The sequence below is a fragment of the Equus caballus genome, chromosome 4, assembly GCF_041296265.1.
Source record: "Equus caballus isolate H_3958 breed thoroughbred chromosome 4, TB-T2T, whole genome shotgun sequence".
In the NCBI taxonomy this organism is placed as follows: Eukaryota; Metazoa; Chordata; class Mammalia; order Perissodactyla; family Equidae; genus Equus; species Equus caballus.
Window position 1 is genome coordinate 112,185,233 of NC_091687.1, and position 23,273 is coordinate 112,208,505.

The 23,273-nt window shown below is 47.3% G+C and overlaps 1 protein-coding gene and 1 non-coding gene across 5 annotated transcripts in view; both read right to left on the minus strand.

Annotated features, from left to right (window-relative positions):
• The window catches only part of PTPRN2 (protein tyrosine phosphatase receptor type N2), a 931,942-nt gene that overhangs the window by 23,834 nt on the left and 884,835 nt on the right, over positions 1-23,273 (minus strand). For all 4 annotated transcript variants that reach the window (XM_070266124.1, XM_023640190.2, XM_070266125.1 and 1 more), the window contains 4 exons: positions 17,915-17,992; positions 8,491-8,610; positions 7,133-7,299; positions 1,891-1,944 (listed from right to left, as the gene is read on the minus strand). In XM_070266124.1, coding sequence (XP_070122225.1) covers positions 1,891-1,944; positions 7,133-7,299; positions 8,491-8,610; positions 17,915-17,992 — 419 coding nt within the window. The remainder of the gene's footprint in view (positions 1-1,890; positions 1,945-7,132; positions 7,300-8,490; positions 8,611-17,914; positions 17,993-23,273) is intronic.
• Positions 4,806-4,872, minus strand: MIR153-1 (microRNA mir-153-1). The gene has a single exon (NR_032820.1). It is a non-coding gene; the product is annotated as a microRNA mir-153-1 (primary transcript).

Below are 23,273 nucleotides of genomic sequence, written 5' to 3' on the forward strand. Positions count from 1 at the left end.
AATGGAGATGAGGAGCAGGAGGAGGGGGAGGAGGAGGGGGAGCAGGAGGAGGGGGAGGAGGAGGGGGAGGAGGGGGAGGAGGAGGAGGAGGAGGAGCAGGAGGAGGGGGAGGAGGGGGAGGGGGAGGAGGAGGAGGAGCAGGAGGAGGGGGAGGAGGGGGAGGGGGAGGAGGAGGAGGAGCAGGAGGAGGGGGAGGAGGGGGAGGAGGGGGAGGGGGAGAGCTTTAAGCTTGGAGCAGCACTGTGGATTAGCTACTGTGCCTGCGTAGATTTGTTTCTTTCTTCTTTTCCCCCCTCTTTGGCCAAAGATATGGTAAATTTTATCAGGAAAAAACGAAATAAAGAAATATGTGGCTGTGTTAGAGTCGACGGCACTTGTATTCAAAGTATCTGCAGGTACCCTCTCTGTGAGCCCTGGGGTGGGGTGCCCTCCCGGCAGAGAGAGGGCGCTGGGTGTCCGTGGGGCTGGCGCCTCCCGGTAGACCGTGCCCCTCCCTCGCAGAAGTGGAGGCACAGGTGTCATTTGTCACTTAGTCAGAGCCTCCTTTCGTCTCTTCCTCATCCCCCAGCTATAACTGGAATATTTACCATCTGGACTGGAGTTGTAAAAATGTTTTGAATTGTGCCTCGACAACAGCAAATGAAAGAAAATGAAGAGGAAAAGTAGCCCCAGCATCATCCTTTTTTAATAAGGAACGCGTGAAGCCACTTCTTTCCCCACACGGATGTGTCACCGAGCTACATGAGTTTGAGATGTTCTTCTTAACGGTAGAGAATCACTGGGTTCGGCTTTAACGTGTTTTCTCAAACAAATGGTTGAAAAAAGCTGCAGTTGGAAAGCTAAACATTCCACACGCTGCACCTTCAAAGGTGTCCATGTGTCCATCTTGACCGCATCAGGAGGAGATGCGCGGAGCCTGTCGGCCCTCTGACCGTGCCCTTGTCCGCTGGGAGGGCTCCCTCCTCTGCACCCACTACCCTGAGACCTGCCACAGACGCCTTCCCGCTTCCTGCAGCTCGTCCGGGACATTTGTGGGTAAAAGATGTTCCATTCTACTTTTTGAGGATCCAAAACCACACTCTGTTCTCCTCCTCCCCTCCCACAGCTGACACAGAAACACCCTACATGTACGGGCATGTGTGTGCACACGCGCGCGCACACACACACACACACACACACACAGACATGCTCGCTTTTGAATGAATCAACAGACTTGGCGTTTGATCTTTGGAGACACATTTCCTTTTTATCCCAGGCAGAAAGGAACATTCTATAAGACAGTTCTAGAAAATGGAGTCGAGTTCTTCACCCAAAATAGGTGGGCATCCAGCCCAGGAGAAGAGCCCCACTCAGAGGGAGCTGTCTCGAGTGGACTATCCTCCTGGTGTGGGTGGAAGCACCGGATGTTCACCCAAAGGCCCAGACTCCTAACACACTGGAGGCGGCCATTCCTCTTGTAGCTACAGGTTTGTCCCTGTTCCTAACTGGCCCTGAGTGCTCTGACCATCTGTGCAGGGCCACAAACCTCAGCTGAGCATGTTGGCGGCTGAGACAATGCAGTAGATCAAAAATATGGTCTCAGAGTGTTCACGCAGTGGCACTGCGAGGGTTCAAGAAAAAGACGAGGTGGTAGGGCACAAACACATGGAAGCGGATGATGGTGCCCAGCACCAGGCTGGCCAGAAAGGAGACACCACGTGCAGGGAAATAAACACACAGCGTCCTCTAGCTAAATGGCATAGAAAATTAAGTTTACATCTTTGCTTTCCTGTAGAAGTGCCAGTGAGATGTAGTTATTAAGCATTTAGAAAGTTCAACTCCTATACTTAATTGTAGTTTATTTCTGGAGGTAGTGAACACTTCTTAATCTGTGTTAAAAGTTGTACTTGCCTGCAGTGAACAATTATTGGACAAGAACGGCCCCTGTAGCACTTGTTTACTTTTCTGAAATAAAAAGAGACACAGAAATTATGGTTATGAACTATGACTCTTGCACGATGAGATCCAAATTAACAAATAAGCCAAAGCAAAGAGACCCTATCTTGGACATCATTTTGCAATAGCCTGTTTTGACAAAGAAAATAACAATTACACACACATTTCCAAAGATTTATTTTTCAATATTAAATTATTAAACAGAGCTTTAAAAACAATTCTTACATTTTCACAGTTTTCTTTTTCCCTTTGCAAGAATGACCTCGAGGCCTTCGGTCAATGGGTCTGGCCTCCTCCTTTCTTTCTTTCACTGCACCAGGTGATTTGACTTGTTTTTTTGTGATATGCATGTCAAGATTCTTCACCGAAATTTTTGAATTTTGCAATTTATGCTCAAAATTTCTTATAGGCTAGACATCATATTGGGATGTAATATTACTGTATTATCTCAAAATAGCATTTTAAAGATCCTCTTTGATCTGTCAATTTTGTAAGGATATCTAAATTACGGAGAAACCTCAATTACATCCAAGATGAGTCTTTCCACTTTTAAGAATTTGAGTATGTTTAAAAGCAACTCTGTTGTGCAGAGTTTAGATCAGAATTCATGAAAATCAACAAAAAGCCTGGATTAAGATTTTGTAACCAAGCCCTAAATCAAAACAGCTGATTTAAAATTCACTGTATAAACTCAAAAATCTTTTTAAGTCAGGGAAACAAGTAAACATGTTTAGAAAGTACACCAAAGTTCTCAGTAAAATATTTCTGAATAAAGAAAATTAAAGACAGAATCTTGGTTTATCGGGAGGAAAAACCGTGCATGTGAAAGGGGTGTGTTCTCAGTGTGACGTACGACTTTCTACAATACAAGACAAGAAGTAAAATCTGAAGAAGAATGACAGTACAGAAAAAATCTTTTCCTTGTACCAGAAATGGGACAATGTCCATTCTTGCAAAGGCTTGCCTGCCTAGTGTGGAAGTCGTCAGTTGAAAGTGAAAATTCGATCAGCGGTTGCTTTGCTACAAAACCTTAAAAACCCAGAGGATGGGGCTGGGGGGTGTGAGCGCAGTAGCTGACTGATGGACTGAGAGGACGTTTTAATGGCATGGAGCCCAAACATCGGAGTGGCTTTGTTTTTTCTACTTCCTCGTGGAGTGAACAGAATGAGGCGAGGTCTGAAGTGGGGCCTCTGTCCTCGAACAGCATGTGGAAGATGCAGGAGCAGAGCCTGGAGCTGAGACAAGACACAGCCCCGAGACGGGCGCGCCAAGCCCACTCAGGGCAGCATGCGATCTGTGGCTGCTCTCCTGTCTCTGAAAACGCTCAGCATTTAAAGCCTGCAGACCACCCAAGGATGCCTTAAAAACAAGAAGGCCCAGAGACACGGGTAAACAAGCTGTCCGTGTCCCCACGGACAGGTCACCATTTCTGCTGGAGCCTTTTCTTGCCTTTGATGTAGTCCACCATGTTAAGGTTTAGGGGGAAAGTTAAAGAAAGCAAAAGTGAACTCATTAAAGTCAACGTGTACGCCAGGATGCCTTAAAACTCTTGGCCCTTTGAGAATGAAACAGATTGGAAAATAGATCCATTCATTTCTCCTTCTAAAACCTCCTATTCTTGACTTGGGCTGTAAAGGCAAAGTGAGCTTTAACTTGGATAAAATAGATGCGAGACTCCGGGATGCACCTCAAGTGTGAGCAACAAGAAGCCCGCTAATTCAACCAGGTCTGTGTGTATGTGTGTGTGTGGCCACGCACATGTGTGTGCATGCACTGTGCGTGTGTGTGCAGACCAAGCAAGCTCCACGGGCAGATCAGATCTAATGTGGCTTTATTTTTACAGGCCTTTCACTCTCAAACAGAAGATTTTACTGAAAATTTCTCAGCCACGGAATCTTTTAAATGGGAGCTCCCTCAGCTTTGTTCTGTTGTTCTGGACTTGACAGTCCAGTCTGTGTCTGTAACGACTAAACTCAACTTTTGCATGTTCACACACTGGTCAATCACTAGGTTTGGGTCATTTTTTCCTGAAGGGACCAAGCACAAAAAAAGTACATTAAAAAAATAAACATAACAACCAGATACTCTTCATTAAGCTGCACTGGCTTCAGAGAAGTTAAATGTAAGGAATTAGCGGGACAGCAGTGGCCCATTTACAGCTGGTCGGCCACCTCTTTGGCAAAATGCAGTCAGAATAACCTCCCTGGTTAAAAAATGTTGCTAAAAAGCAAATAACTGGCTACTCTAGCTGCAACTTGATCTGCATTCCTGCAATTCCTGTCTTTATTTTATGGTATATTTAAACACTATTTTCTTCAACATGTTGTGATTGGCTGCCTCAGCAGGACCGAGGAAGGTTTCGCGGTCATTTTAATATCCACGCCAGCCCCGCCCCCTGCTAAACCTACTTACAAACAGTCACAAGCAATCAAGGAGACGAGCGGTGTAAATACATTGTGCTGCTCTGGATCAGAATTTTATTTACAAAGAATCATGTGCTTGTGTTATTACAATGTCAAACATCACAGAGAGAGAAGCGAAGGCACCGCATAGTCAACAGAGCGTTCATCTGGTCGACCCGAGAGAGCGACGCGGATTATCGAGAAGGCGAGCCATACATGGCTGTCTCATTTGGCTCTATCAGAACAAATCATCGGTAAGCAAAGGTCGCACACATTAGGAAACACGGATATTATATACACTTCAGCAGGAGGCATTCACTGAGAAAGAACAATTAGTAATACAAACCAACCCACGGTCACTGAGTGAGAAGGAACCGTCATGCAACCAACAGCAAGCAAAGGTCAGAGGTCGTTAGAAGCTCAGAAAAGGGGCTTCCCACACTGCCCCTGCAGTACAGTCACAGTTTCCAATGATCACTTTTGTGACTATGCAACTGGGCTCATATTACTAGCTGCAACATCACAAAAATGACACTGGCCACCGCTAATTAGCTGGCAAGGTAAGGGTTTGTCCATTTTTACAGTGAGCAGCGTTAGTGAATGTCGTTGCACACAGCAAGAAGTGAGAGAATAATAGAGAGAGAGAGAGAGAGAAAGAGAGAGAGATATAATGTTTTAAAAGCAAAGCCCTCACAAGTGATGCTAATTATCTCTTAGCTTAGCAGTTTCTCTTTAAAGTGTAAATGTGCTCCCTCTGGGCTCCAGAAATATTTAATTACACATCTCGGTGCCTGACGAACACACTGGGCCAGAGCGAGAATGAATGCTGGTCTATTGTTCAAAGGAGGACGAGAAACCCTGTTGCATTAAAATGACCGTGGCTTCAGGAGCAGTCTCACCTTTCCGATCCCTGAGACCTGGGTGGCTGTTTTACATAGGAAGTCACAAAGCAGCAATCCGTGCCTAAGCACGATGTTCTCCAAGAATGTGATTGCTCATCCCCATCGTCAGTTAGTACATGAAAGGCAGCCTCATTTGAAATACCGGGGAGTGCCAAAGAAGAGGAGCCAGAAAGGCTTCTCATTCTAACGAGACTTTCAAAACTGTGTCTAGGGGGTTCGTTTGTGTTCCTTTTAACATGAGCTCTATCTCCAAAGACTCTGGAGAAAGAGGATTTTGGGAATCGAGTTTTTCTTCATGACAAATCGTAAGCACAGAGGGTTGGTTACGTATTCCTCAGTTCCATACATGGATATGGATATGGAAATAAGTCCATATGCATATATGTTCAAACACGCCGGATGAGCATAAAGACAGGGATTCAGGTGAACTGCCATCTTTGTAGCTTCATCCATTTTGCCAGTAACAACTGTTTTTTGAAGACGTTATCTCAGGAAATGTGCCCTAAGTAAGATTTTTAGATATCATGGCTTTCGAGATAAATTTGATCAAGAAAATGTATAAAACGGCCAGGAAATTAGGATGGACTGGGAAGGCATTGTGTGTAGGCACAGTTTCAGGATGCGTTCGGGAGTCGACACATGGCACCCCCCTCTGCTCTTCGAGAGAGGCGATGGAGAGGGGATGGGGTCACCGAATGTGTATTACGGCTGTGACACCAATGCTTGTCTCTCTTTGACCTCTTTCATATGCTATTTGAGCCAAAGAATTACTCAAATCAAAAATTTGTTTTGTTTTTCAAAGTAGACTCAAAGGCAAAAGAAATAGCATCCCAATAACCTTAAGAATCGCTAACATACAAATTCAAAAAATTTAGAGATAAGCCTGAATCCCCATCTTTATGACAATACTTGCCTTTTCAACCTCCCTCCAATTACTTAACTGTGGACTCAGGGATGCACAGCCATTCAGATACAAGTCACTTTGTGATTATGTACAAGGCTGGAGTTAAGAGCATTTTGTTCTTCTCTAATTCCGTGTTTTGAACACGTATCTGTTTTCCTTCCTAGGTGGGTTTCCAATTAGTTCAGTGTAAGAGAGGCTCAGTGAAACTTAGAACCTGGGATTGATGCTGTTCAACACCTTCACTTTCTCGTAGTTGTTGATTCACTTACCACCATTAAATAGCCAGTGCTAGCCCACTATTATCCCTAACTCGGACGTACAATCAAAGCTTCCGTTTTAAATTTTGTTTTTCTGCATTGTCAATATCTTCCTGCAAGACGGAGTCTAGCATTCATTTCAACAGCTCAATACATACGCTTTAAAACAAGACAACCCATTGGGTGACTAACTGACTAGAGCGTGAACAAAATACTGGATGTTTCTAAACTGTCAGTTTCAAAATTGCACTAAAAATACACACAGTTATGTGCTAACTATATCCAGGCTTTCATCCAAGATGATCCATTTTAGAATGTGGGCCTACGCCTGTTAAATCTCATCGTCATATCTAACCAGATGAGTATCCAAACTAAAAATCTGGGTTTTATTCATCAATATCCTGTGAAATATAAACTTTAGGACTCTTCATCACTCGAAGAATCTTATCAAAAATAATGACCATATTTCCACGATTCTAAGACACCTATTCCCCCCTCATGCTTTAACACCCCTAAAACTAGAAAACATCTTGCAATTAGTACGTACAGTTAATATGGTTTCCCTCCCCTCCCCTAATGTAAATATATCTACAATACGTAAATACAGAACAGATGGCACATCTTACAGCTAACGGCAGCTTAGCCACAAGGAGACCCGCTACTCAACCGTGCTCCCTTCTATCTGAGTCCACCCTCCAAATGCGTTAGCTGCTCGCGGGCTGTTTGTCATACCTGCGGAAATCCAGAAGGGACCTCGTGGAGGAAGGCACTCCCTGGTCATACCAGCTCAGGAAGTGGAATTGGGTCACGGTACGTGTCTCGTTGGTTTGAAGGTTCTTCAGATAAAAGCTCCTCACGAGGAAATCCTCACACCAGATGTGCTCAGAGACCAGATTCACCTGGGCGGGAAGGCGGACAGGGAGACAGAGCCAGGCATGGGCATCGGAGCCTCAGCATCGCCCGGCACGGAGCCGCTTTGAGAAGAGAAGGGTAGACACCACGAGGATGACAAATTTTACATCCCAGGTGGGTTGACAACTGGCTCAACAGCCCCCTCCTGCCTTCTCAATTTCAACACGGTTTATACAAAAGCTAACTGTGGGATTTCTGTAAATGTCACCTAGGGACATATTAGTCAAATTTTAAGAAAAATATGTTACAAAACTATTCCAGTTTTGTCTTTTGTATTTCTAAGCCATATAAACCTTCAAGAAAAATCACCGCAGAAAAATTATACCTTTGAACAAAAACACCAATGGGGTTCCACTCTAACTTAAATTTCAGCACAGACGGCATTACCTGGATGTAGAAAGAGGAGACCAAAGGACCCTGGCAGATACACTGACGTGACTGAGCGCAAGCTTTTCTCAGATTTAAGCCCATTTGACCCCAGAGCCACAACTATACGACTCAGGATTAATCGTTAAGCTTCTAACATGGTTCTTACTGGGAGCCTTTGGCATTTTGACTAATTTTAATGCAAAATAGAGCTGAAGCATGCATCTGCTGCTGGTTTAACTGCTCAGGTTTTCTTAGTTCCTTCTTGATGTGGATAGAAAATCCAGCAAGAGAAATAGGCTTGCCAGCAGGTGACCCTCAAATAAAAAGGTCAAATGCTGTGACACAAACCTCAGAACAGACCAGTGGGGATATGCAGGGTGCAGGCAGGGAGCCATGAGCAACGAGCATCATGGCAGGGTTCTTTCTGAAAATGGACCCACTAAACGGCCTGTTATTGGGAACCTGGCTCAAGGAGCACCCCGTGAGTACATTTTTTTTTTTGTCCTTTCTGTCTGCATTTGGATTCATAAAACTTTAAAAATGAAAACCATGCCATTTATGCCAGAGTCCAAGTCACCAGGGCATGGCTGTTTGGAGGGTCTGGCTGTCTACTGACCGCAGGGTCCTTGGGACGCCTGGCACCAACTGGCCCCCAGGTCTGCTCACCAGCCTCCCCCAAGGGGCTGACTCCTGGTGGGGACCTGACTGCCCAGTGTGGCTTCAGTGGGGATAGTGGCCCGAGCCCCTCGCTGGGTAGGTCCACAGCCCCTGCCACGAGCCCCGGGGGTGGGGGGCACCTTGGTGGGTACCTCGTAGATGTGATAAAGGTTGGAGCCTTCGTCCGGCCAGTAGTGGTAGCACTGCCTGACGCCGTTCTCCGAGAGGGGGGTCAGCATGACGATCACCACACAGCCGCTCTCCCACACCATCTGCAGACAAAGAGAGACCCACGGCCACGGCGTGACTGGCTCCTCACTGCGTGACACGTGTAATTACTGCACTCAGAGAGCAGTCCAAATTTATTCCATTCACAGGAAATTTATTTCATTTTCACTAGACACTTTTACTCTGCAGCTGCTTTCGCATCTCTGAATACGCTGGCCCCAGATTTTGCATGTTCCATGAAATATTAAAAAAAGAACCCAGTGAATTCACTGCACGCCTTTTAAAACCTCCTCAGTTCCATGCTCAGCTGTTTGGCTTCCCAACTTCTGATTTGTAAGGGAAACTTTCTATAATGCAACAGAAACAGACAACACACACCTGATGCTCCCTCCTCCAGGGTGGGCGGGCTGACGCCGGAATGAACGCCCGCCTCTCCCTAACCCTCAAACTGAGATCGGTTGACACGCTCATTTTTCGGTAGTTGTCGTTATTTTGCGTGACTAGGGAAACATTTTGCTCTGTGAAGCAGCTCTCCTATTGGAGGCAGGCCCTGCAAGGGTTCTTTTCCAAGTGCATTCCAGAAAGCCACGGTTTGCCACTGGAATTTCACTTACTTACACCAAAATAGAGCAGTTCTATTCAAATTAAAGCAAGTCCCAAACTGATTTAATACTTCATAATAGCCACATTAGAAAACAACTCTGAGACACAGTAAACTAATGCACGCACATTTAACCAGAGAGAAACGGCAAAGGAGAAAAGCCCTCCACTCAACTGCTTTCCAAACACAGCTCGCAACTCTGTGGCCCTGAACCTGCGTATTAACACTTAGAGCATAATTACGAAAACCCATTAATTCTGTGGGGAACACTGAGGTGGCAGTGCAGACTTTTATTAGCACACTAAATTACAGAGTAAGAGGGGTCTGCTTCTCCTGCAGTGGCTTACAGTAACTCCACAGAAAAATATATAAGCAACCACATTTTGATGTATTTAGTATCCGAGAGCTTCTATTTCTTTTAAGTACAGATATAACAATCCAATTAAGATCTTGTCATTTAAAAAATCCACATATCTTGAATATAAAATGCTTTCTCTTCATGTTCATGTTATTAAATTCCCCTTTTAAATTACATTTTAAAAATCCGACATGTGCACGATGTTTTCCTCTTTTAACACTGATTTATATTCCCATGAGATAGAAACAGTCGATGCTCTTAGGGCACCTCATCGAGTATCATTTATGTTGGAATTTAATGGATGCTGCTGAAGTGTTTACAAAAAAGTCCACAAATAAATATGAATTATGCTCAAACCCATATACTTTCCTTTTTCCTAGTGCAAATCCAACAACGAGACGAGAATTCAAAGCATGTGTCTGATTCAAGCTTTGCAGGCTTTCAAACCTGCTCCACTGAATAGGGCCTTCCAGCACACGACAATTTAATGTGCCTTTGGAAGGTGGAGAAGCTCATTGAAGCCATTACGAAAATGAGGAGAAACACAGATTTTATGAGTGTAATAAAAATACAATGATCTAGACCATAAACTAATCATCTGGCACTCTGCTTGTGCCACCCAAGTGTGACATTAGGAAGCCCCCTCACTTAGAGAGGGGTCCTTCCGGGCGGGCGGCCGTGTTCATTGGTCCACACAGGCGGCACCTCCATCGAGGGAGCCCGCCTGGCTCTCTGAAGGTTTGGTTAAGATTAAATCCAAATGAAACTTAATTTAAACAAACAATCCCAAAGGCACTCTTGGGGATAATATTTCTTTCTAGGTCACCGTGTGTAAAAGCAGAGAGGGGAATTTACTCAATCAAACAAACCAGGCAGCCCGCTTGGGCTCCTGCGTCATGATGTCGTTCGTGGCTCTGGCTACATCAGCTCGAGGTGCCTTGACTTGGGGCACAGGACACGCCAGTGTTCCACCAACCCCCTTCCCACCTCCCACCGCCGTCCCTGCCCAGCTCCACATCAGAACACACTGAACAAGTTAGTGTGGATTTTGGTGGGAATATAGGGTACTCGTGGAAACTCCAGTTAACTCAGTTTCCATTTCTGAACAGGGAGTAGTTTCAATATTTTTGTCTTCCTTGGCTTGGTTGGTACCCAACACTAGGAGGGTGCTGTTTGTGTGACAAATCTTAGAGAAATCTAAACCTTTCTATTCGAGGAAGTAAATTACGACCCAGAGTCCCTACCTAATCTGGGTGTAGTCCACCGAAATAGGCAGTTTACTAAATGAAAGAGCCGAATGCTTGAATACCAGAAACGGCAATTTCTAGCAGTTCTGTTTGGTTAAGTATCAGAGAACCCATCCTGCACGGTCATCTTCTGGTTTATTGAGCACCTGGTGTGCATCGGGAGACTCAGAGGTGACTCAAGGTCCCTGTCACCAGCGGGCGTGGTGGGAATGTCCTGAAGTAAGCCACGGCCATCGTAGACCTGCCCACGTTGCCTTCATTTGGCATAAAGTGGATTACTTTTCCCAAACAGGAAGTAAGTGCTTCCATCTCTGGATCAAAAAAAGCTGCCAAAGTGGATTAAAAATGAGCTGTAAGCGCTGGATCCCGAGTATAAATTACTGTCACTGTGCTTCGGAGAAGAGCTGGAAAGCCCACCTTTTAGGTGAGCTTCTTCTCAAAAACACAGCTTTACTCCTTGGAGGTCCCCCTTGAAAGCCCAGGATGCCTGAACATTGTCACTTGGAGTGCCCGGGGGGTGGGAGCGTTGGCAACTGCACTGGTGGTTGCTGCCGCGGGAACACAAACGGCCAGCTCACTGGTTCTCAGCTACCACAGAACACTGTGGCTACACCTGCTGCCAATCTCTGTGAGCCCGTCTCAGGCTGAGCCACTCAAAGATGACACAGAGGAGACTCTCATGATGACAACACAGCTGACGCTACTTAGAATGGGAACCTGTCCATGGTCATCAGCAGCAAGTGGAGAAGTTGACACTAAGTAGTTCAGAGAGTGGTCCCAAGTGACACGAAATACAGACTTTGGCTGCTATTTGATACAACTGAGTACGTTTATACGTTGTTGATAAGAAAAATCCATATTGCCTCTGTGATGGGTTGAATTGTGTCCCCTTGAAAGATATGCTGAAGTCCTAGCCCTTGGTACGTGTGAACGAGACCTTATTCGGAAATGGGGTCTCTGCAGATGTGATCAAGTTAAAAAGATGAGACTATACTGGATTAGGGTAGGTCCTAATCCAATAAAACTGATGTCCTTATGAGAACAGGGAAGCACCATGTAAAGACAGAGGCACACGGGGGAGGGCCGTGTGATGAGGAGGCAGGGCCTGGGCTGATGCTGCCACAGCCGGGAACGCCTGGGGCCACTCAAAGCTGGAAGAAGGATGCTCCCCTCGACGCTCCGGAGGGAGCAGGGCCTGCAAACACCTTGATTTTGGACTTCTGGCCTCCAGAACCGTGAGATAACGCATTTCTGTTGTGTTAAGCTCCCCAGTTTGTGGTAATTTGTCACAGCAGCCCCAGGACACCAGCACACTCGTTGACATGTGGCCGAATATTCCATCCCTCAGATCCTTCATGGGCGTTGAAAATGTCAACTCTGTTTCACGAATTAAGCTAATTAAAGCACATGGAAAGAGCTGTAGGGTCTCTCCATGCCAAGTCTTTTTGGAGTACATACTAAATATTTAGCAAACAAAACTCTTTCAAAGCCCCGCTAAGAACCGACAAAAGGAAAGATGATCAACCTGAAACAGTAAAACGCCCAGGCCATCTTCTCTACAAAGCACCCTGGTCCCTGCAGGCAGAAAACCTTTCCTTCCTCTGACTAGACCTCTTGTGATGTGTCCCTTCTGCTTGCATTACGCTCACCTACGTTCTCACGGCTGTCTTCTACCAGGCTGTCCCCTCCTTGAAGACTAGACACTCGTCTGGCTGCCATTTCTACCCTCCAAGGCATCTAGCATAGAGATTGATTATGGCTGGTGCTTAGTTGAAAACAATCGATAATTTCAAAAGAGATCATTTGAATATTTCTGTAAAAAGAGATAACTCAAAGAATATGCTATCAAAGGTTTGCCTGGCAGAGGTCCTCGCAGGACCTGCTTCACGCAGAGAGACGCAGGTTTTTGTTAAAGCACATGAACTGTTTGCACACATGCTGCAGCTGCTGGATATGCAGACAGCCTCTCTCCACCCAGCTGAGCTTCTCCCTGCAGTCCTGAGCGCACCGTCGTCTCCCTTGTAAACTTCCTCTCATGGGGTGAACAGAGATAAACTGAACCCCAGCGATGAAGATGCTGACTCATATTTAAAAATAATGAGTCAGTTAATAAGGCTTAAGAGCACTTCATGTTACTCCTCATGAGCTCATTGATGTCAATCAGCTGTAACCGTTTGGTCTGAAATAGGTTAAAGAAGGAAAAAAACAAGTGTCTGTAACACCTTTTGCGGCAGAGATTTCCAAAGCCCGCCCTCACCCTGCCTAAAGGACAGTCTTAAGAAACGTAACATCGCGAGCCCTTTCCGGCCCTGTTCTGTACCAGTCACAGAGTCACAGGCGCTGGGTCACACCATAACTTCGGAGATGGAGACCTAAGTAAACGAAGGGTAATGAAATCTTTATTACGTCTTCCACAAATGACTCATAACACACCTACCTCATCTGTTTTCCAGTAAATGAACGTGTCAGCGTGGGCTTCCTTTAGAGATAGAACAGTGAGGTCGTGGAAGCCGACGTGCACGGTAGCAGTGCTGGGATAAAATGTCCTGCCCGGCTGGGGCCGAGCAGCAGGACGCGCACCTTGCAGCAGTTCGGATGGGACCCGAGCCCCAGCCAGTCACACAGGTACGATTTGATATCTGATAAACAGCAGCAACTTTTGGAATTTTTTTCCACCAGCAATACTTTTGCCCAGGCAAGGAGGAGAAAGCATCTAAATAAGAAGCATTTGCCATTGCACTGGAATCAAGTAAGAGTTCTTTTGAAAAGAATGGCCTGCTTATTTGTCAAGCAGCTTCAATGGGGCTTGCCTACTGTGTCATTTAGGGGTTTCCCTACCTAGGCCACATACTTACAAACTGGACTTCTTTTCTATCCACACTTGTGCAGTCACCATGGAGGGCTTTATGTCAGTATTTGACTATATAGGAAGCAACCTGGGCCCGAGGATGCTGTCTCTTAGAATCGCTTCGAGTCCTGAGGCCCGTGTTCCCATTTCAGACTGAATATGCGTATTGTCCCTTTAGATAGAAGTGCCACTGTTAGGCTGCCGTTTTCCTTTTCAAAATCAAGACCTGATATAAAGGCATCAGATCCACTTGTGAATCAAGAGGAGGAGGCGGAGGCGGAGGAGGCGGAGGCGGGGGAAGGCAGGCAGACACAGACAGGCAGACTAGGGAACCTGCATTACACGTAACAGCAGAATAGTCAGGATGTTTTCAGCCGTGATTCATAAAAATCAGTTAAAAAAGAAACTCAGGATATGTATTTTTCAACCAAGCCTAAGTCGACTCTGTGGCCTGTGTCAGAAGAGGACTCACGAACTTTTTGCTGCCATGCTCGCCAGGCATAACCATGCACAACCCTGCAGGGGCCATGGTTTTCAAACCCGAATTTAGATAAGATGGCCTGACAAAAGTTTCCTTTTATCTTTAAGGAGCTGTGAATTTATGTAGAGAAAATTCAACAAGGCTAAATATTTTAAGTAAAGTGTCCCGGAAAATCTAGGGCATGTGGTTAAAGTGCCTATGAACTCAGGTAATGAAAACTCAAGTTTTTCCTGAGCAGTGAACTGTCCTCAATTCTTGTATTTTCCTTTAATCAGATAATGTGCTTTAAAATCAACCAACCTGTAAGTTAACAGGGATCCTAAGTAAATTTCTCCCTTCCCCAATTTCTCGACACTCCAGAATCAGCAAAATCTCTGAATGCTCCTGTCTTTCATTGTTGGCTACCCAGAGGATATACAGGAATGAACAACCAAGGGCGAGTCATTGCGAGCATCACAGAGGGAAAGGAATTGGGGACCTTCTAGCACTCTTGGAGTCATGCCACTGAGGGTAAGTCACAAGCCCTGGTTTGCCATGGTCTCAGGAGGAAGAGGGACTGTGTGACCCTGGTCATCCTGGAGATCGGGGAGCAGTGGGATGGCATGGGGTGCCCGCACGTGGAGTGGGGTCTGAGTGGTGATGAGCAGGCGCTGGCAGAGCAGAGTCAGCTTTGCGGGGTTTTAATTAGGTGGTGTGGGCCCGTCACCTCCACTGACACCAGGCTCGGTCACCTCTGGAGGCTCCGGCTTGGTTCTTGGCAGCTTTGATGGCGATGCCTGCAAAGTGGTCATCTGTCGGCTGACCAGAAGAGCCTGTCTGTCCGGAGATGGGAGCGTGGGAGCGCACTACGGAAAAGGGCTGTGTCTTCCAACTTGATCTCTGCTGGACCCAGTGCTGCAAGTGCACACAGATGCTCCAAGACACCGTCACCTCCACAGCCTCAGGCCTTCGGCATGGCTGGGGGCGCCCTGGCCTGCTCCCTCACCCTTCTGTTTAACTCAATTACCTTTCTCCTGTGTTTCTGCCTCACCCCCCACTGCACAGTAAGTACTTGGAAGGAAAAATCTTTACATTCTGTGGGTCTCTTATAGTTCTTAGCTCAGGTTTTTTCTCGACCATCCTAAGAACCATCATTTGTGGGTGCTAAAGAACAAGAACTTTATGTAAATTGAGCCTATCACTTTTGGAGAGGAGAAAGTGCATTTCCCCCAGTTAAGACTTCATGGCAGAACGCTTTCAGAAAGTGCAAAATAGAAATTGACGGGTGGACTTCTTTTGATAAAATGTTAATAATAGAAATAAATGTTAACAGGAATTGGGAACCAACCGCATTCCTGCTGATTCGAGCCAGCGCTTGGCTGCTCTGTCACGGGGTCTGTGTCCCATCTCGCCAGCCGGGAGAGGCGTCCAGTCTCTGATTCTGTCTGAGAGTTAGCCATTCGTCCAGCAGGTGGACAAGCCTAGAAATTCACGAGTTTCCTCTGGGCTTCGCCACCTCGTGTGACCAGGGAATGGCCATCAGTCCAAGTCCTGTGGTGACCGCCCAGTTCCTGGGCCACGGCACTGCCACACCCAGCGCGAGGGACCTCACGTAACCCCGCTCTGTATTTCACATCCACAAACACTCCTCACGCACCTGAATTTGGCGGAATTTCTGGTTAAGAGACGACTGCTCTGTGCCTCCCAGGCACACCCAGCACGTGGCGGCCATGCCCGGAAGCTACCACTGCAGAGAGAACGTCATTCTGCCAGCTCATCCTAAAAATAGGAAAGGAGGGGTGGCAAATAGCAGACTCCCTTCGCAGATAAGCTTCGTCACAGCTGATGTGGAGGGAGAGGGCAGAGCTGCATGTGGGTCAGCTGGGGCAGTCCCACAGGCTATTAGTGACGTCTGCTTTGGGAAGAGAGCAGGAAATGGTGACAGAAATGCCAAGGATCTGCCAAATTCCTCCAGGACCAGTCCCTTACTCCTGCCACCCAAAGCCGGTCCTCCACGCCCTGGCTTACGCCTTCAGACTTCTCCACAAAAGCAATCCTGACTCTCCTTTCGAGGCCGCTGGTGCCGTGTGAAAGCCCCTGCAGGCCCCATGAGCCCTGGCAGGTGCAGGGGTCCCACTTCCCTGCAGGCAAACAGCTGTTCTCAGAGAAACCTCAGTCCTTCGCACCCGTGAACACATACGCAAGGCTCCTTCCACGTCACGCGTGAGAAATTCTGCAGTGTGGCGAAGGTGGAAGGGCTCGCGCTGTGAGTCAAATCCTACAGAGAGAATGTTCTAGATGTCCCACGTTCACGTGAAGACAGAGGAGCCACTCTTAATCCGTCTTCTAGACCTCCTCGTTCCGGACATGCTAGGCCGACCATGTCTCCCTTGCTGAAGACCATGGAACTCTCGGTGCTTTTCCGCCCCTCCTTCGCCACCCTGCCTGCCTGGCGGCCTCTCTCTGGACTCCCACACTGGCCACTTGCCCTGTCACAAAAGCGCCATATTAGGTGCTCAAGCAATGTCTGTTTTCTTCTTAGCCATTGCAATGGGTGGAATAGTGTTCCCCAAAATTCGTGTCCACCCCGGAACCTGTGAACATGACCTTATTTGAAACAGGACTCTGCAGATGGAATCAATCAAGATGAGGTCACACTGGTTGGGTGGCCTCTAAGTTGAATGACTGGTGACCTAAGAGGAGGGAAATCTGGGCACAGAAACAGATACACAGTGGGGAACATCTCAGAGTCAGGAGAGCGTTGACGTCTAACCCTTAACACAGGACCTGGTCCACAGCAAGTGGAGGGTGGATGGGAGCAGTTTTTATGCTGTTAAGTGTCCACATGCCCTCAAGAAGTTGTGATTCTGTTGGTGAGTGAAGTCTTGCACATGCGAAATAATGAGCAGGATCTGAGGTTGGTAAAAATAAAACAACTCATACTGGGGGCCCTAAATGCCATATGTAAACACGCACATTTTAGATAACGGGTGATGGCAGAATGGAAACTCTGGTGCTATTGGAACTCTGTTGGTAGTCCTCATTCTGCCACATGACTCTGGATATTCTTGTCCTTTTTGCCGAGCAGGAGAAGCCCGAGCTGTAGCTGGTGAACTGCAGTGAACAGACCTTGGGTTCTATGACATTTCAGCGACATCCTAAGAGCAGAGCCAGGTCCGATGGGCTCACATCTCAGGCAGCAGTTCTGCACGGCGTAAGGAAGAACTTGCAACAGGAGCAGTTGCCCCAGGACTGCACAGCCCGAGGGTGCTGTGTGCCCTGTGCCCAGAGGCACTCACGCAGTCTGGACCACCTCTCGGTAGGCACAGCACGGAGGAAACAGCGTCTCACAGGTGGTGGGGACAGCCTGTCCTCAGGACTGTCCTAATGCCAAAGTTTAATGGTTCTACGCCACGATGACAAGTTTGAACAACGTAACATGGGAGTTTGAGGGGTTTTACTTAAATAGCATGAAGGAAAGAGCTGGGGGCCATGCAGACATGTTCTTAGTTTCCAGGTGCCGGCTCGGGTGAGTCATATAAACTCCGGATGCTCACCTGCCTTACCCAGAAAATGCAGATGACGGCACCTGTGTATTAACACGCTCAAAGAGACTAGTGGGCCCCTGGCTAGTCCTGGGTCCCTTCCTGGCTTTCCCAGAAAAACCCCGGCAGGGACTATTTCAAGGTAGAGAGAGGAATACTTTCGCTCCTTTAGGCGGACGAGCACCTGAAAACAAGTGTGAATTGGCTTAATCAAACCCAAGGCGTTATTCACAATCAATTGATTAAGATCTTACTTTCAGAAACACAATTTTAATGAAAAAAGATTCACCTGCCAGAAGTCAGCCACGGTAGCAGGCAGTGGTCCCTGGGTGGCGATATATGCAGGATTCCTAGGGTCGTGATCCATCTGCAGAAACGACATTACAGCAACAAGTTTAGCTAAAAAGCTGGTCAAAAAATGAGGAGGGAAAACGGCGGTTAAGGAGGAGGTGACGGTGGCTCGCCCTGCGCTGAATGCGACAGTGACACACTCTCAGAAGTGAGAAGACGCAGGCTGGTCTTCTTTGTTGCCCTTCCCGGCTCAAACTCGAGCTGGGGTTTTAGGTGGAGCCCGGGTGGTCTGGAGCCTGGAGCCTGGGCATCATGTCTGAATGCTTTTTCTACACCTGATATTGACGGAACAGGAGTGGCAGCAGCAGAAACAAAGACCAGTAGACCAAAGAGACCAGATGCCAATATGTGAACTGACCCACGTAACAGGCCAGGCTGAGGCAGAAGGGCGGGATGAGGGCAGGAGAGGAGGGCGGCCCAACCAGCACCGGCAACACTTCCGGGGATGCGAGTGCTTGCCAAACAGCTGGCCACGTGTCTGCGTGAACGGCCTCCGAGCCCAGCCACAGGGCACGTGCAGGGCTCAAGGTAATGAGCCCAGTTGTTAGAACTGCAGGCGCCGGGCTGGGGAGAGGTGAAAGCTGCAATCTCAGCAGAGGGTGAGGCCACGGTTCCCCCAGGCCCGTGAACAACTCCTCAGGGTCCTGCCTCCCAGAAAGAGTTAACTCCTCTCACAGGGGGCTCGTTTCTGTTTACCCCAAAAGGGGCTCAGGCACAGCTGAGTCATGCCGCCGGAGTCTGCGGCCCAGTGTGGCAAGCACTTCCCAGGAGACGGGGCCCAGCCTTCCAGCAGCTAATTTCCTATTCTGTTTCTACAGTGCCAGACGAGAGATGAAAACAAACAAACAAAGAAGAACGAGTCGTGGGTTTTCCGGCCAGTTGATTTGTCCGAGTGCAGCCTGCGAGCCTCAATAGGGGAAGTTTGGCTTAAAAGACCTTAATTATAACATTTAACTCAAAGACTGACTAAGCAGGGGGAAAAAAAAAACAACAACAGGAGAACAAAGCCTGGAGAAGCAAACAGGATTAAAGCCTGGTCTGAGGGTTGTCAAATGAACGGGGCTCTCTCCCCTCAACGCCAAACCGTGGCCATCCTACGAGGACAGGGAGCCAGCAGGCGAGGTGTCAGCCAAGACCTCATCCCTCTCCTCCCCTCCCACACACCCCAAAAGGCACCGCAGAGACCACCCCAGCAGACAGGGCGGACTCTCACCTTTGTGTGGGAGAGCCGCTCGCTAATGAGACGTGTGCAGGTCTTTATTCTTTCACGTCCAGCACTAGAATGTCCTCTTGTGAGACCAGGGTTTCATTAAAGATTTAAAATGCTGTGCATTTTTAAAAGATAATTGTTGAGAATGCATTTCCCAACATTGTGAAAAATGATAAAGTCTGGACCGCACGTAATTCTGAGGCGACGCACAAGGACGTCAGCCGTAAACCCTGGTGCCACCTTAAAACACAGCTCTGCCTTTGGGTTTGAAGAAGAGCCATGTGAGGCCCTCTTCTCTGACAGCAATCTGGTGAATCCATGCTCACCCATCAAGACTTTCAGAGATGACGCTTGTCAGCATGAAAGGACGCACTGAGTGCACCTTATAATTATGTACCCCACGGAAGAGCGAAGAGCATAAAAGAACAGATGTAAGTTATTCAGACAGAACAACAACGTGACGCTGGCTCAGGGGTGGGGGAGCAGGAAAAGCGCTTTTTGTGCGTCTGATTTAGTGATTCGTAATTAAAACCGGACCTCGTTCTGAAATTCACCACAACACACACAACACAGGTAAAATTACGTTACTCTCTCTGAAAGCCCCAACTAAAATGTTTCAGTGGAAAAATGCTTAGCAGAAATAAGGAGTTTTGATTTTACAAAATATACGTTTGTTGAGGGTGACAGCTATTTATGGAGACCCCTGTCTCCTCCTTGCAAATAGTTCTGCATAAAAGTAAAACCCCACCTCCTTCTCAAATGTGCTTTTTTGCCCAAAGCAATTTAGAGAGCAACACATTTTTAAACTGTTAGTATGTTCAAACTGGCACACTTTAGCTGCTTCCAAAATGAGAAATGTGTGATTGAAAGTGGAATCTGCACAGCCTTCAGGAGGGTAAATAAAGCGAGTGTGGTGGCAGGTTCGAACTGTCACGGTGTTTCAGCTACTTCCACTGTCGCCTGCTCAAGCCCCCAGGACAGGGAAGGAGGTGGGGCGAGGGGCAGCGGTGCACACCGCGGCCGGGTGCTCTCCACCTGCGACGCTGTCATGAGGCTGCCACTTGGATGGCAGTAAACAGCACACTGATCACAGAGTGGTGAAATGTGCCATCAGTTTAACAATAACTCAGAAGACAATCACAATTATTCCATGCACATCCTGTTGGACAGGAAACGATTCTGGGCAGAAGCACTTTGTGCATGAAGCAAATACGGGCCGCAGAAAGCCTTCTTGTGGTTTCGTGTAGTCTCGAACTGAATAAAAGTAAAGCAAATATGTAACTAAATGAATGCAAGTTTTATCACATTTACGATTTCCCAGACAGGAGCAGTGTACCTAGAGGAAATCAAGTAAGTTTCTGCTCACACTGATTTTCCATCTGGGGCTTTTGGTGACAACCCCAACATGGCGGGTGTGTCTTCGTCCACTGCTCTCGATGGAAACAAACAGTGCCTGCAGCTTCCTCTGAGCTCTGTGCTTAATCTTCCTCCGTTCTTTCTCTTTGTCTCCCACTTCTTTGTGGTATACCTTCTATTTGTTCAAATGTTACATTCACAAGCATAAGCTCCATGACTGGGAAAAAGTCAGTTACTGTCTGGGCCTCGGTCTAGCATCCATGAAATGGGGTGGGAGGCGGAGAGCAGACTGGACAACATGATCTACCGCCCTCAGCTCTGGGGTTCCACCCGTCTGTGCATGCAGACTCATCTGGGCGTGGGTGTGTGCTAGTGTTTTGGTGGTAAGCTTGAGGCCGTCAGTGACAGCCTGTACACTTGTTAATCCAGCTGCCGCACTGTCAGGTGGCTGAGGCCTGTGGGGACAGGTCGGGTCCTCCATTGTGAGTTTGTAAGATGGAGGGGCTCCGCTTTGATGAACGCCAAGCTCACGTGCTTTCCAGCGGCCCAGAGTGGCTGGGCATCTGACCAAGTCCAGTGGCGCCATGATTAAGCATTTTCACCCCAAGAGGACCCTCTGCGGTAGCAGACCCTGACCACACCATCAAACGTGACTTATTCCGAGGGGCTGCACGTCCTCGAGGGACACAGGGGGCTGGGGCCCGACTAAGGTTAACAGTATCATTCTGCTATATCATTTTACTATGGTTATTGTTCCTGTTTTTTGGAAAATGGAAAACCATCTGTTTGCATTGAACCTACTGTCCACGTGGCAGAGTGATTCTTATGAAGACACCAAAAGAACTAGGCATATTCCTATGAATTTCTAAATGTACAGTTAAAAGAATAAACTAGCAATTTGCCTTAAGCTGTAGAATGACAATTGTTAAATAAGCTGAGTGACTGGTTTTATCTTTAGAAACTCTAATCTGTATTAAAAAACTTTCCTTAATATTCCAAACAAAAATGATTTTAAAAACTAAGGATTCAGCATATCAAGACAAGGAACCCACGTCCCAAAGCCTCATGCCTGGTGGGGCTGCCTGTTGGTGTGGAGGTGAGGGGAGAGTGGGGTCTGCTCCCAGACCACCCGCGGCCTGGCAGCTGGGACCCGAAGTCTCAGGGAGGCCCTGGGCCGACCTCTGGGAGGGGTACGCCCGGGGCCACCCTCTTACGCTGAAATCTCACAGAGTGAACGTGTGTTACCTTTCTGTATTCCTACCTGCCCATCCTTGCACCTGCTTTTCCTGACATTTAAAGCAAATTTCACAGAACACTTTCTTGAAAACAAGCAAAAATCAAGCAAAATCCTGAGTGTTCAGGTCCCTTTTCCAGATGCTGAGTCTTCCTACGGGGATTTGCTGGGAAATTGCAGCTTCAATAATCAATGGGAGAGAGACTGACTTATCAATGGGAATTACTTTCCTGTTTTATTCTTATGAGTTGAGATTTATTTAAGCAAAATATGGAATATAAACCATAATTATACACACATAGACGTTTGCTTGTAAATATCCTCTAGGAACCAAAGAGTTGGCTCCCATATTTGGCCAATTTCTTACGATATTAGGGCAGCTGACCCACCATCCTTTTCTGAGGAGTCAATTTATACCTGCTTAAGTTAGTCCAAGGAATTCAGAATTAAAACTTCAAACAATTTTTTCTCCCTTAATAAACAGGAGAATGAAGAGTATGTTTATTTTCCAGTATTGCTGGGAATTTCGGACTTATTCCCGGTAATGAAACCTCTGCTGTTCTGAGCAACCGGTTGTGCTGACAACACTGCCCAGTCTGCGTCCTCAACAACAACCCAGCCGAGGTTTTAAACGTAGCTGATGGGTTTCTCAGACGCCCTACGTGGGAAAACAGAATTCCCTGTTACTTTCATGACCTCTGATTTAAAAGCAAAGACTGCACACGATTTACTACTGGGTGACTTCCCCGGAATTTAACGAGGACTAAGTACAAACATGACAGACGTGATTATCACGGTTTTCTGCACAGCGAGGGTCTTCTTGGGTTCTAATGGCGAGCTTTCATTCAACGGCTGCTGGCAGTCTCCTTACCATGGTACCTCCAGTAATTTCAGAGAGAGAAGGTACTGTGGATTTCTCCTAGTTCATTCTTACAACCCAAAATTGAAAAAAAAGGAATTGTAATATGGAATAAAGGAAAACACAAAAGATACCATAAAATGCCTTCTTTCTCTTGGCATCGCCTTCTGACCCCAGGCCCTGCCCAGTAAGGCCTGGGGAGGTTGTTCTGAATTTCCACTACTAGAAGCGGGACTGGGAATTGCACAGAAGCACAGGAATTCATGTAACCCTCCACAACACCCTTAATGCCCGTGGGTGTGAGGGTAACAGCCATTGGATGGTTTCTAAGGGTGACGCAGCTTCCGCACCGAGCACCCTTATCCACATCGAGACCAAACATTAGCCTGAAATAGCTCAGACACCTGGAAATTGGAGCCCGCAAAGTGAGGGAGAGCTGGGCGTGCCACACACTGAACTCTCCTTTTAGACTTGAAAATAGCTGCTTTCTCTCTCCTTCTGGCCCCGTCACATGGTTCATTCCAGGGACAAGGAACCCCACAGAAAGAACCCATGTCCTTGTTCTCCAGGCAGTTCGGAGCTGCCATCAACATGGCCCATGGGGTAGGGACAAGTATGGGCACCGACAAATCCCAACC